Genomic DNA, 14970 nt, shown 5'->3' on the forward strand with positions numbered 1-14970 from the left:
TATAGTATATAGTATGGCTATATGCCTACAAATATAGGCATATAGCCTGCATATATGCCTGCATATCTGCTATATATAATTTATTTTTAATAGTATTTTAAGCACTACATGGTGTTCTTCTTTTCTCTTTTTTGTGTGTATTTTTTCAAATGTTGCAGAACATCGGTTAATATTTTTTCACAGTTACTTTAAATCATGGACAAGAAGTAATTTATTGTGAAACAGATTTGCCAGATGTTTACATTTTATTGATTTACCTATTTTAATTACGTATAATGAAATTTAAAAAAAAGAGCAACTTCCATTAAAGTAAGTTTGTAATTGGTAAAGGCTCTTTTGGCTTGTATTTCTAGGCCCCATAAAGATGTTAATACTCCTGCACAAATTCATCTGAGATTAGCTACATAATGATCTTTAATCCTTAATTAAGGTCATTAATGTTTTATTCTGGAGGCACAGAGTGATACAAAGTTATTAAACCTATTTATATCCTTTAGCCTTTAACCACAAACTATACATGATCAGAGGCATAACCTAAATGTGTGAATGGAGACATAAACACCCACATTTGTAAGCTGGATATTTCCATATGCTGTGTTTATTTCTTTAAACAAAAACAATGACTCATTATTCTATTGTTTGTGATAACAGTCTTGCACTTATTGAAGCTCCCTCTCAGTCTCCTAGCAGCAACATGCATGGTCACTGACAGATCTCAGGATTTTACAGCTCCAGCAAGAGAATATGTCAGTCAAGGCTCTATGGTAACTGAATATCAGCATTTGAAGTGGTGGGCAGGGGAGGGAGAGAAAACTCTGCAGCTGGAAGTGTAAAGGAAAATAAGACAGTCCTGCAAATGCCAAAAGCAAATCAAATTCACTTCAGCAGCAGTGTGTAGACTATCAAAGATGGATCCCTGAACTATGAAAGGAGGAAAAAAAATATATATATATATATATATATTTTTTTAGCTATAAAATATAACTATTCTTTTAGAAATAAATAAATGTATATGCGTCATATTTTAACCCAACCATAAAAAATATACTTTATAATTTTATATTTTAAATGCAGATCACATACTGAAGTGTACTGTTATACAAGAGAAGGCTTTTCTTGACAATAAACACTTGAATAGAAAGGTTGGCTAACTTGTTCCTTTGTTAAGGGATACGTAAACAGCAAATTGGACTGGTGATTCTGACACAACATCAAAGTATATCATGATCTGTCTGTCTAAAATGCATGTAAGATTCACATGGTAATGAGCCTGGGCTCTCAAAACATGTTTTAGCTTAGACATATTACATATCTCATTGAAATGCCTTTAATTAAGTAACATGGCAACAGATATTTTCTTCTCAAATCTAGTCTAAACCCACACAGTTTAATAGGAGGAGGACTGTACTTTACTAGGGCATCTTAAAACTTAGTACATATTTAACTTGAATCTTCCTGAACACATCTGCCTAGCTTGGGGGAAAAAAAACTGTTAAAATGGAGAATATGTGGTAGAAAATGGTGAACATGCAATGTTGATAGCTACAGCTTTTACTTGATTGTGAATTAAAGACCATTTAGGAGATTTAGGCACATCCAAAATGTGTGGACTGCAGGCTGGGTAAAGCTACAAGAGCCATCACACACAGGTTTATCCAGAAGATAGACTACAACTGTTGATTTGCTTTGTTAAGCCGCTCCTGAATCAGATACAACAGAGATTTTCACTACATTAATATGTGTGTAATAATTTTAAATAGTATGACTTTCATTCACTGTCTACCTGAAAAGTTTCCAAGAAAAAAAAAAAAAAACCCACATTTATCAGGGTTTTCCAGTTTTGTTTAATTTTCCTTCTTATACAAGATTGTTTTAGGAACCGGGGGAAGTAGAGTACAATTTAAAAAGCATTGGGAACAAGGTGCACCCCTGCAGAGACTCATAACATTAGGAGTCCCTTGATGTTATCTTCCTCCACTTTAAAAAGTGAGAAAACATGCACCCTGGGGAGATTTTTTAATGACATTTTAGTTTTTTTTTTTTTTTGTACTGACTTGTCTTTGTTAACAGAGAATTACATGAAAGCTCCTTTTGAGTTCAGAAATACAACCTGATTACAAAAGTTCGGGAGGCCACTTTGGAGAGGAGTCAGGATCTTGAGATGCTGATAGGGCAGGAGGGCTAGGCGTGTCACTGCGTGTCACAGTCACTGCTTGCGCACGGGGCCACGCCCTGCCTACCTGCCTGCCTACACGTCAGTCTCTATCATTGACACATCATCCAGCCAATGCTTTACCATGTATCTTATAATGCATGGTGTGTTTCAGTCTTTCTTTAGTTTGTGCTTTGATGTGCTTACCTTGCCTTGTATTTCAGATGTATTGACAGCATGGTTTCTGTAGAATAGGATTTTGTAACAACAGAATGCTCTAAGTTTTCAACGTTCATCAAGGGCCAATCTAGCAAGGGTTCAGGAAAGGTCTACAATCTAGCTTGTAGATGCTAAAACTAAGCATACAATCTTTGGAATTCTGCCTACATCCTTCCTTAAGAAAATCCTAACTGTTATTGCATCTGATCTGATTATAATAGTAAACCCGTTTCTCATATGGTGTTTTCACCCAGGCTTTAGAAAGTATTATAAAAAAGAACAATCTGAACAAATCACTACTGCAGGATTACAGGCCAGTCTCCTTCATAACAATGATCCGCTGGATTGGTGTCTTTCAGTCCAGTTTCTGTGTTTTCCAGTGTACAGAGACAGTCCTCCTCTAAGTGTCTATATTTACATAAATACAGACTGTGGAAGAACCACAGCATTGGTTCTGTGGGACATCAGTGCAGCATTTGCCACTGTTGAATATGGCATAATTACTGAGGAGACTGTGTCGGACTCTCAGGTCCGGCACTTGACTGGTTCAAATCTTACCAAAAGAGCCAGATTTCTTTATATCAATAGAAAACCTTTCATTGTGGCAGACAAAAGTCACATGTGGGGAACTCCAGAGTTCAGTCCTGGGATTGAATCTCAACTTTAAGAATTAATTATAAGTTTTTTTTTTTTTTTCTATCAGCCAAAGTTTTATTAATTTTTTCTCTAAAGCTCTGCTTGGCCTCAGATTCTTAAGATTCCCATCACATCATCCACCCACTTTGGAGTAGATTGGAAAACCATAACAGAAAACAATGACAGTTCCCTGTTATTTATGTAGATTTGTACGAGTAACCAAAACTAAAGCAGAAGACATGAAAACATCTTACTGCCTGAAAAGTCTTGTATATCTTCCAGGTCCACCACAACCTTTACTAGTTCAACCAGCGTGCATACAGAACATGTGTTTTACCTTCCCTGCCTCTTTGAAGGTTTTATGAAGGTCAGAAGATGCATGATTAATATTAATTTGATTTTATTCCCAATGGAAGAGAAACTTTTTCCTTCTAGTGCTTTTTTTTCTATCACTGAGCAAAAGACAAGAACACAGGTTTAATTTTCTTTCTTCTGTATTAACACAGGCAAAGTGCCAACTCAGTTGCAGTGTGGTCAAATTTAATGACTTTTTGAACCACTCTACTACTCTTCCACTATACGTAGATGGCAGAAATTGAATAACACCAACATAATTTAATTGACTTTGAAAACGTCAGCCATCCCCCCACATCCTGCACCTCTCAACTGTGTCGACCTCTTGGGTTACGATCCCCCTTACTCTCTTAAACACTGTCAGTTTCACTCTGGATTAATTTGGGCAAAATTGATTGAAAACGATTTTGTACAAACTATGTTCACTTGTGAATTAGGCTCTTGAAATTACCATTCTGCTGCACAGTATTTTTTGTTGTAATAAAAACACCATATTACAGTTCTAATGTTTATTTTTGTCCTTTTAACCATGGAATTTTTGAACAATCCTTATTCTTTATAAGAAAATAACTTCATAGCCTTTTGGCATTACTGCCACTATGACTTCTGTTTTATCTCAAACATTTATTGTTTAATAATACTTTGCCCCATCTTTCTTTTTACTTTCCTGTTTCACAGGGATATTCGAGAGTATGCCAATGGTTCAACGTGTGTGGAGTGTGATGCCCAGTGTGAAAGAGCAGACGATGACTCTTTAACCTGCCACGGCCCAGTAAGCTTGCTCTAACCGATAAGAATACACAAGCACACGGAAGCAATCAATTCATAGATGGCTGCGCTTTATACAAGTCGAGAACAGAGATATTTGTATACACTGGTTGTTATCTGATCATTAAAACCTAATACTATACGGTGCTATTACTCAGTGAGAAAAATATGTGTCATAGTTCTGTTTTTCCTACAGGTGTAATGAGACTGCGAATAACAAATAAAAGCAAAAGAGCATTACAAATACCAATATAGATTTAAAAATGTTAGGATTATGCATGGACATTCACAACACTATCCTCGATCCCCTGCTTATGTGTAATGTTTCCAGTGAAAATGTGTTTATAATTATGCTTATGCTAATGATGCAACCCGGTCACTCACGTAAAAATTTATTCTAATTGTGTCTGTGTTCTAAATGTGTCCATAAACAATAAGCATTTTAAATGTTTTCTTTTTGTGTTTTCACTAAAATTGTGTTATCACTGAACTTTGTCATGGAATGAACCGGAAAGCACTAGCTTGATGTAAAATCCTTATTAAGTAATGATTAGCATTTTATGACAATTTCATTAGTCTTAAATGTTACCACAATTTAAGACTAATGGAAAGTTCTTCAATACTTGCTGTTTGCCAGCCAGACAATCAATCTTTAGTTCTTGATTTTGTCAATACAAAGCCATTCAAGAGCTAATTTTCATACTTTTTAATAAGACTTTAAGAAAGTATAGTCTGTCAAAGCAGTCTACAATGCAAAGCCAGTTCTTTATGGAGGAATTGGCCAAGAATTGAGGGAAGCTTGGGGAAGGAGCTTCCAACAAAAGCTAGAAGTAAATTATAGATATTATATTACATATTATATTATAGTTATAATTTAAAATCCACTGTTTTAGATTATAGCTAAAACAATACAACTAAATCATATTGTAAATGTTTTATAGCAATTCTATTAAATCATAAATAAATGTATGTAAACCAATATATTTATCTTGTGTAAAGGTGGCTTGCACAGTCCTGATGTACATATCAATCACAGCAACCATGGTATAACAATGAAGCCCATTACAGTTGCTTTATAGTTTATATACAGTGACTTTTATTGGCTTTTTTTGGCTAAGTGGTTTCTAGCATATGCTGCTAGTGATGGAGGCATCCTTGACATTTACTCTTTTTATCTCAAGAAAGCCTGTTTACTGTTGAGTTTTTTTCTTGGTTTTCTTAGCCTCTTTTACATTTTTATCAAAATGCCAGTACCATAATTGAGTGGGGCAATATGTGTGGGTTGACCCACAATGGTAATAAAACATTTTAAAAAGTCACTGTAGATAAAGCACTTTGAGATGGTACCTTTCAAAAGAATGTATAATCTTTGAACTTTTTTGCATGTTAAAACTGCTAACTTCAGTTTACCTTGCTGTGACTTTAAATAATAAACCGGTGCATTTCAGCTGTGAGTATTTTAAGTTATATCTCAAAAATATTGGCACGTGTAAACACATATTTTTGGCAATATGTCTGTTAGATGAAAAGCATTTTTAAACATCTGTTTTATTTTTTTTATTACTGACATTTTGTCTGACCTGAGCACCTTCATTTGCATTATTGTGTTCCCAAGATGGCTTGTTGCAAACATAAAAAAAAAAAAAATTCTTATGGCTATTTTTTAAAATAATTATTATCTTCTTGACACTTCCCCTAAATTTGCAGAGTGCTGGATGAAACATTCCATGTTTGAAATGTTTTAATAGAATTATCAGGTTTGTGAGCAGATTATAGCTAACAACAGCTGTTTGTAGTGCCAAAATGTAATCATAACTTTTATTGCAAAGCTGCTGCTTCTGTTCAGCAGTATTTCTGAATAAGGAGCTCCCATCCACTGGGGGTTTGTTCTAGGGCTGTTGTAAACGAATATTTTAGTAATCGAGTAATCTATCGATTATTCTTACGATTAATCGAGTAATCGGATAAAAAAAATTATAAAATGAAATATTGGTAAATCTGGCATAATACCGGTGTTACTATCAGATATCAATATCAGTCCAATTTTCCATATTTGAGCATCCCTAACAGTTGCTTTTTTGTAGTTTAGAAAACTAACCTGTAACAATAATAGCTCACTTTCTAAGTTAACCAGAAGAAAAGTTATAGAAAAATCTGAAATTATATTGAATTTAATAAAGAGGCAGACTCACAAATATGCTTATAAAAAATGTCTACAATCCAGCTTTTAGTTTATGTATTCATCTTCAGTGAGTTTAATAGATTAATTAAACTCACCTTGCCACCTAACCTGTCACGCTTTGGGTTTGAAAATACGGGAAATGCCGCCTGGAGTGGGAGGAGAGGGCGAATGAACGAACGTAAGATGGGGTTGAGGGGAGGAAATAGACCAGCGGACTGACGAACCGTTAGACCGGGGGACGAACACGGGGGGAAGCAATACGGGATATTTACGACACCTTCACTGGTCACACTCAGAAACTCATCTACCAGCCATGTACGATGCGCTCCGCCACCCGTTTCTTCAGACCGGGATATGAAATTTATTGTGCGGTTCGTCGGTAAAGCTACATTTACACGGTAAGCATCAGCTACTCAGCCGCCCGCCCTGTTCAGTCTATCCGCTCACCTCAGCGCTCTTCCCGCCGTTCGCTTTCAACCAGCAGCCCCGGAGGAGAAATGCTGCCGTACTCCAGGCATTCCCCCAGTCATTTTAAGGATGCTTATTGGTTCCCCAAAAACGATAAAAAGTCGGGCATTATCATCAATCAATAAAATATCCACGGGCCAATCTTGAAGATTGGACTTTATGACGCTGAGACTTAGCTTTTGTCAACAACTCAGAGGCGGAAGTGAGAGCTCCGCGCAACGCAAATGAAGTCCCGGACGGAACACGGTGCACTAACTAATAAAACATAAATTAACGAAGCTTCGAGGCAGGTAAATTTTCCTCGAGGAATTTTAGTAATCGAGGTACTCGAATCATTCGAGGAATCGTTTCAGCCCTAGTTTGTTCACAGACCCATCAGTGAATGCGAGTGTTCGCTGTATCAGAACTTACTCTTGAAATGTTTTTTTCATCTCTCCTTTAACATTAACTCTTTTTTTTTTGGAAGCACCAAACACCACCTCCAGTGAAAAAACAAAGGGAAATTAAATTTGACAGTTTCCATCATGCTGTTCTAATTTGATACTTCAAAATATGCATTAAAACATGTTGATAATAACACAAGCATTGTGTGACAGAGCCATTGTGCACGCATACAGACATCTACACTCTCTCTCCTTTTCTCCTTCTCATGGGTGATAACAGGTATTCAAAATGTTGGGCAAAATCTAAAAGCCTTTACAGTAACACTTTCAATTTACATAATTATACCAGATTGAGTACATCTTCTTTGACACACAAGGTGTAAGAGCACATATTTCTGAGAAACTCATTCACACATTCAACAGACCCTTACAAAATGCTGCCTGAGCTGTTTACGAGCACTAATTTATTTACACTAATTTATCTTCCTAGTAACATGCATCATCTATGAAAGCTTTGAGAGAGTAATACAAGTGCTTGTTTATTTCTCTAAAGTATTTTTCACACATGGCGTTGGTGATAATGTATGCATTAAGATGAACTTCCACATTGCTGATGTATGTGAAAAGTAAATTTCTTTCTGACCATACCTTTGTGTTTGTGTGTGTGTCCTGCTGATGTTACGAGGCCTGTCTGAGAGACCTCGTCACCGCTCTTCCTTCCCTCTTCTATCCCCTCCCGCACCTATATTAGCTCCATAAATCCTATTCTAGTCGAATTGTTATGGTCATTGTGTGTGCTGTGAGCGATGGTTATTATCTGCCTGCTCTGCTCGTGCTGCTTTACGGTCTCGCCTGTTTTCTCCATTTTTTCCTCCTGTTATTCTCTCTTTTTTCCTTATTAGACTTCTCAGACTGTCTCTCTCCTCTACTTGGTTGTAATACATCCATGTCCACCCTCTCTGCTTCTCTTCACTTATTAGTGTGTGCTACCTATTTTTATTTTATATTTCTCTTACCCACTCCACTCTTGCATTATTTGTCTCACCTTAGTTATCTCTTCCACACTCATGCCTTTCTGTCCCCATGCAGACATGAGCACAACAGTAATATACTAAGTCTGATATGCATGTAGTGAGCATGCATTTATTTATTCACTATGCATTTCTGTAAATGTGAATGTCTGAGTTAAGTCTAACAAAAAGCATCAGTGGCTTGCAAAGTTATATGTTCTGTTTGGTCCTTTCTCTATGTCTTCAAGTAACACCCACAAATGTATCACATTTTATTTGGTTTGATAGACAAACCAAAGAAGTGCATGTGAAGTTGAATGAAAATGAAAGATTATATTTCACACATGGAAACCTGAAAATCATCTATGTACTTGTACTCGGAGTTGATGGGAAGATGGATGCAGGCAGACACAGGGCTTTACTGGAAGGAAAACCATTACAGGCTCCAAAATTTTAAGACTGGGATTGATCTTCACCTTGTCGGAAGAAATAAAACCGGAACACAAAGTCAGAGCTACATACGAAGCATTTAGGCCAATGTACATGTGTTAGAATAATTTGTAAAAAGTGCTGAAAAGTGCTTTTCAGAGACTTCCCATACAATCTAACTGAGCTTTAAATTTTACTTAAAAATATATATCTATATATATGGTCTGCATACAAATGCACACCACATTTTGTACAATCAGTAGCAAACGTATGTTAAAGATAGCAGTCTTAAATTAGTTATCTCACATCCACATCATTGCTTCAGTGACTCTGATGCTCAAAGTCGTGTTTAAAACTTGAAGCTTCCTCATTAGCTGTAATGGCTACAGGTGTCTCTTCCATCCCAGTATGAAAACTTTTATATGATAGCGCTCATTAAACAAAGCCACACACAGTAGAGCTGAAACGTTCTTGGAGGTCAGTGCAGTGCTAAAAAAAGAGTCCTTGCATTTTTAGGTAAATCCATTTTGAGATCACCTTAAACAACATTACCATCAAGGATTATTGATTAAGCTATACCCATTAAATCTGCAAAAGAAGCTGAAATATTGTCCATAAGGAAAGTTAAAGGATAAAATATAGGTTAGAACAGTGCAAGACGGAACATGGAAAGTTCTGCTGCGGACAGGAAGCTGCTGGGAAAGCAGGGTTACTGTCTTTAAGCAAAAATTAAATAACGGTTTTGACAAAAAGCTTGCAGGCCAGAAAATGAGCTCTCAGCAGACGACATTGAGAGAGAGAACTATCTTAACACAACATTTAACATTCTAATATTTTGTGCTCCTTGTGCAAAAAAGTGCTGTAATGTTTCATCACAGTGAGTTGTATGATTGCACAATTGAAAGTTTAAGGGGGGGTTGTTGCCAGTTGAAGCATGCGATTTGTCAAAGTGGACAGATTCATCTCTAAAATTTATGGTTTAACCATGAGCAACAAAATATAAAACCCATATACGGTAAAAACTATACTCTATGCACTATCACAGCAGCTGATTAGATAAAGCAAACGAATGTAAAATCATCCCAGTAATGGAAAACCTCTCTAACAATTCACAATTCAATCCTATAAGATGTGTACATTATTGGTAATATAGGTTCCTTCAGGCAAACAAACTTTGACGAAGATTTATAACAAGAACGGTGACAATACATTTCCTTTCTATTCGAATTTGCTATATTAGGTTTACCTCCATATGTTTTCTATATATACACCCGTCGGTTTTCAGGAAATTCAACTCAATAATATTGGAAGTAGTTTTAATGGCTGCCTCTGGCTACAGACCTCAAAACAACCAAATAGAAAACCAATTGTTTTTTACACTGAAATGACTACTACGACTGTACTAGAAAATGTATTGTTTGAACTCTTTCAAAGATGATTGTTTTCAGAAATAAGCATCTAAAAGATGAATGCTTTTCCTTTTTCTTTTTGCCATAACCCACAGGGCCCGGAACACTGTGTGAAATGCCTTCATTTCAAGGACGGTCCGAACTGTGTGGAAAAGTGTCCTGATGGCTTACAAGGTGCCAACAGCTTCATCTTCAAATATGCCGAAGTAAACAATGAATGCCATCCCTGCCATGCCAACTGCACCCAAGGGTAAGAGCAGTTTGTCCGAGGACGCATCAGAGTGCTGCGTTTAGATGGCCTTTTCCCTGCAATAAACAAGACATCCTAGATTTTTCTAATTTGCCTCAATTTACTACAATTTGTCAACAAGAAATAAAAAGCAAAAAACAGGGATGCTGCTTTCTTCCCATTTTTTTGTTAGAATGTAGTGCAATTATTGTCAAACTTTATGCAAAACAGGACTTTGTCTTTTTATTTTGTTGTTATATTTTAAGGTCAGTGTTTTAAATTTATACTTTGTACTTTATAAAAATTCTCCAAGTCTTTTAAACTGTAAGGGCATCTGTTTGCCCACAGCTCTCTTTAGTTGACCTTCTGTTAAACTTAGAGTTCTGGCTAGATCACTTGAATGTTTGCATCGAGTCATTCTTTTCTTCATTTTTATGTATGTGTGGAATCGGTGATTGTGAAAAAAGAAAAATGCCTCTTTATCTTCTCCATTCAGTTGAAGGTTTTAGACCAGCGTTGATTGGTGTTTGAAAATATTCACAACTCATTCCACCTTGACAAAAACCTCACTTTCCTCTGAAAAAAGTAACCCCAGGTCATGATGCTAGCACCATGGTTATTTAGCTGTGGCCCAAAGTTCAAGTTTTTACGAGAGCACCTTTCTCCTTTAAGGTTTTGTGAAATATTACCAATGGAAAGGATTCTGTCTTTCAACCCTTCTCCATAGTTCAAATATATGGAGAATTCAATTAACCACATGTAGAGCACAGCCAGTACTTGGTCCTGGAGCTCCTTCAGTATTAGTGTTTGCATCTGAGGAGCCGTTTTTGGTCAAACCTTCAGTTTTTGTGATGTCTCTGTTACCCATTCCTTCCCCATCATTGGTGACTGCCTTCACTGTGTTAGTTTGGTGTATATATGCTCCACCTTATGATCTACGTCCATTTTTTTTCTCCACTAAATGGGCTATGGACTTTTGAAAGCAACTGTCTATGCATTGCACATACATATTACCAATATTTTAAAGTGAATGGAATGATGGTTGTCAACAAAACAGCACTAGTTGAAGTTGGTTTGTAAGACACCAAGGCAAGAATTTTTAGGATTTTTTTTTTTCTCTCATTCATCCATTTTTACATAACTAGACTTCTACATGACTAGATGTTCACAGATACATATGCTCACAAGTGTCCTACAATCCAAAATGTTCACATGTAAATGTATAATCTAAACATCAGTTTATAGAAATGGGGTAAAATAAAGGCAAGAAGCGGAAAATAAGCTGGAAGCAAAAACACATCATAGTGAGAGGATTCAATGTAGTAACCTGCCACTCTCCGCTGCTCTCAAGCCACTTACTGCTCAATGTAATATTCAACCGGGTTTGGAAAGACATCATTTTGTATTTAACTCCACAGGGGGTTTATGTCACAGCCTCTCTGTGTTATTTTTCTTCTCCTGAGTGACAGTCTCCAGCTTGCTTGAGCATAACAATTCAGTCGTAAATGGAAAACACTAGGCTGACTCTTTGTCACAGGTACAACCTCACATGCAGGTAGGTTTCTCATAAAAGAAAAACAAGCTGATGGGTGGGGAAATGAAAGAACTGTTTGGGGAAAGAAACGGCTGTTTTATGCAACCAGAACACCAACCACATTTCAGATTTTTTTTTTATTGCTTAATGTAGTATAGCTGAAGAAATTTCCCCCAAATTTTGGAAAAGCTTTGGATTGTTAGTCTTAAATCCTTTCACAATTAGGGGAAATTAAATCAAGCAAGAAAAAAAAATATTTTTTGGAAATTATTTCATCCTAAAGATACCAACAGGATAATTGAACCTAGCATAAATCTATATCCACGTGTACTTGGCGGTCAGTAGAGCAAACTATCCTGAAAGAAAATGTCAATATTAAATTCTTCTCACTATTGCTAATGTTTGTTAGTTATTTATTTGCATGTTTATTTTATGTCTGAGCATCATTGCAATTTTTTTTGTGTCTTATAAAGGTGCATTGGACCAAGACTACAAGATTGCATCGGCTGGATGGACAGGTATGATATTATGAGTCTTTTTCACATTCTAATATTAAAACATTACCACACAGCAGCACACACAGATGCACAAAAGAATAACAGTAAGCAAAGTCTCTGATTAATGGATTGCTCTGAGCCACACTGTCCCTGTGAGTATCCTTAATGCCTCTCTGTGCGTGCTGCAGTGCATGCGTGTGTCCTTGTGATTTTATGCAGTTCCTGATGAATTGATCGCAATTTAGAATTTGTTTTGAGGCGATGGGGGAGAAAAGGAGAGCAAAAGCTGTTCCCAGTTTCCTACAAATAGATTTAAGACTTTAGAATTAAAACTGCTGGCATCACATTTTGGAAATATGAAAGAAAAGGGGATAGGTTAAAAAAAAAAAAACATAAACACAATAATCTTTGGATCAAGATGGATCCAAAGATCACTTCCACAACAATTTATATAGTTATACAAAATATATTTTAATGTTTTTTATCAAAGTCTACACAGACGACATAGTTTGTGACTTCTCATTTCTCTTCCATATAGGTTGGATGTGTGGAGTACATAATGAATACTTGTCTTCTCAATAGATTCACAGTTGCTATGATCTCTTAGTTTTCCACGATGGCTTTAACTGTTTTTCTTGATAGCTAGCTTTTCCAAAGCTTTGGGTATTAATTAATAACTTAACCCTGCTTTCAACTTCCCCACAGCTTTAACACTGGCCTTTATTCTGTCGTTCTTATCTTTTATGATTTGGTTTGTTCATTTGTTCATCCATGTTCTCAAACAAATCTCAGAAGCCTTCACAGAACAGCTGTTTTGAAGTAATACTACAAAATACTAAAAACAAAAACATCAGTGGTTGTAAAAACAATTACAAGGCACTATGTTTTAGCATTGGAGACACTGCCAATCGGATGAAAGAGCTTTGTAGCTGCTATGGGAACATGGCTATCTGCTAACCTAGAGAAGTGATCAGCTCTTATCAGAACATCGAGAGCTCCTGTTAACATGCAGTTGTATCTTTACCGTTGCTGTTAGAGTGAGCTGTTACACAAAGCTGCTACCTGTTGCCGTGTCTTATCAGAAAAATGTGATTGCACAAAGCATTTCTGCAGCCATTGTTCATCCTAGTATTAACTCACATCTTGTCTGGGGATTTTGTGCCCGTCTGCTTTGGATGGATTAATCTTTTTGATTTACTTTAAACTCTGTTAGTAATGACTCATATGGCATGTCCCCCACTTGGCAAGTCAAAATTCCCCAATTTGTTTGTTGTGCTTATTTATTTATCTACTCACAAAAAACAAGAAATCATAATACAAAAAACGACTTATGGTCAAAGGAATTTCTGTTTATGGGAAGAGATAAGTTGCAGTACACTTTGTGCATTTACTTATATGCAACCTGTGAGTAGTAAAAGACTTGATGTGGATGAAGGCTCACCGTCTAGCAGGACAACAACCCTAAAAACAGCATGGACTTCATTAAAATGGTTTAGATAGTAGTATAGTCAAAAAACATAAATCTATTCTACTATTATGCACAATGTTATGTTGGTGCAGCACATAAAATCTCATACCAAAAACACAGATTGGTTATAACATAGGAATATGTGAAAAAGGTCTTGTGGGTACTTTACTTGGTACCTGCTTTCATGTCTAAGCTGTAGACAAGTTTTTCGATGTGCTATAAATTGCAAAGTTTAAGTGGGAATTTAATTACGAGATTGGGAATGTCTAAACTAAAGTCCAAACTTTAGACATCGTCCTAAAATTAAAGTCGACTAATGGAAGAACAATTGAATTATATGTCTTCATTATGATAGTTTGAGCTTAACATGAGTGTTTAACATTAGGAGGGAAAAGTGACTGCTTTTCTTTGTGGTAAAAATTTTTGCCTCCATCCTCCCATCCTCCATGCTACTGCTCAGCAAGACTTGCGCTCCATAAGATCGGTTGCTTCCTGCTCTTAATCCACTCATTTCCCCCTTTTCCCACCCTACCTTCTTGTGTTCAGAACCCCTCTGATTGCTGCTGGAGTGATTGGCGGCCTCTTCATGGTGGTGATCATGGTATTGAGTGTAGCAGTGTCAGTGCGCCGGAAGAACATTAAGAAGAAGAGGGCCCTTCGGCGATTTCTGGAGACTGAGGTAAAAGAAGAAAGTAGTCGAAGTTAAAAGAGGGAAAAATTAACCGTTGTCCAATATGTAATTGGATTAAGCATCTCTAAAGTAAGTCTGCACAGTTACTCTGCAAGCCCCGGCAACCCAATTTCAAAATAATTCAGAATTAGGCAGAATTCTATTTGACTGCTATGGCTTGCTCAATTTTTTCATTCCTCTTTTAAGAACTAGATCAATACAGGGAAAAAATACTTTTATCTCATTTTTTGTTGTGTTTTTTTTTTGCACCATCAAACAAGTTTATTTGCTTGTTTGGTGAGGGAAAGCTGAATGAACACGCAACATCCGCTGATGTAGAAAATAGGAACAGGCTTGAGAAAAGACAGGGAAAAGGGAGACACTATGTTTGCTAATGGGGATTTCAGAAGTTAAGAAAGTTTCAGAAACTCTGTTCAGCTCTTGACTTTGGCACAGTATGTTGGAGAGGACACTTCTTTTAGGAGGAGATAGCATACTATACCATTAAAATAAGAGAACACACTCTTGCTCTTTGTTAGAACCACAAGAATGCACCATCATA

At 36.5% G+C, this 14970-nt stretch overlaps 1 protein-coding gene across 1 annotated transcript in view; it reads left to right on the forward strand.

Moving 5' to 3' along the window:
* erbb4b (erb-b2 receptor tyrosine kinase 4b) overlaps positions 1–14970 on the forward strand; it is a 186278-nt gene that overhangs the window by 128364 nt on the left and 42944 nt on the right. Inside the window, exons 14-17 of the mRNA XM_088003702.1 lie at positions 4040–4133; positions 10106–10260; positions 12247–12291; positions 14285–14417. Of these exons, the coding sequence (XP_087859828.1) occupies positions 4040–4133; positions 10106–10260; positions 12247–12291; positions 14285–14417 (427 nt within the window). The remainder of the gene's footprint in view (positions 1–4039; positions 4134–10105; positions 10261–12246; positions 12292–14284; positions 14418–14970) is intronic.

This window comes from Poecilia mexicana, unplaced genomic scaffold, assembly GCF_051168715.1.
Source record: "Poecilia mexicana isolate PSO_F unplaced genomic scaffold, ASM5116871v1 scaffold_2, whole genome shotgun sequence".
In the NCBI taxonomy this organism is placed as follows: domain Eukaryota; kingdom Metazoa; phylum Chordata; class Actinopteri; order Cyprinodontiformes; family Poeciliidae; genus Poecilia; species Poecilia mexicana.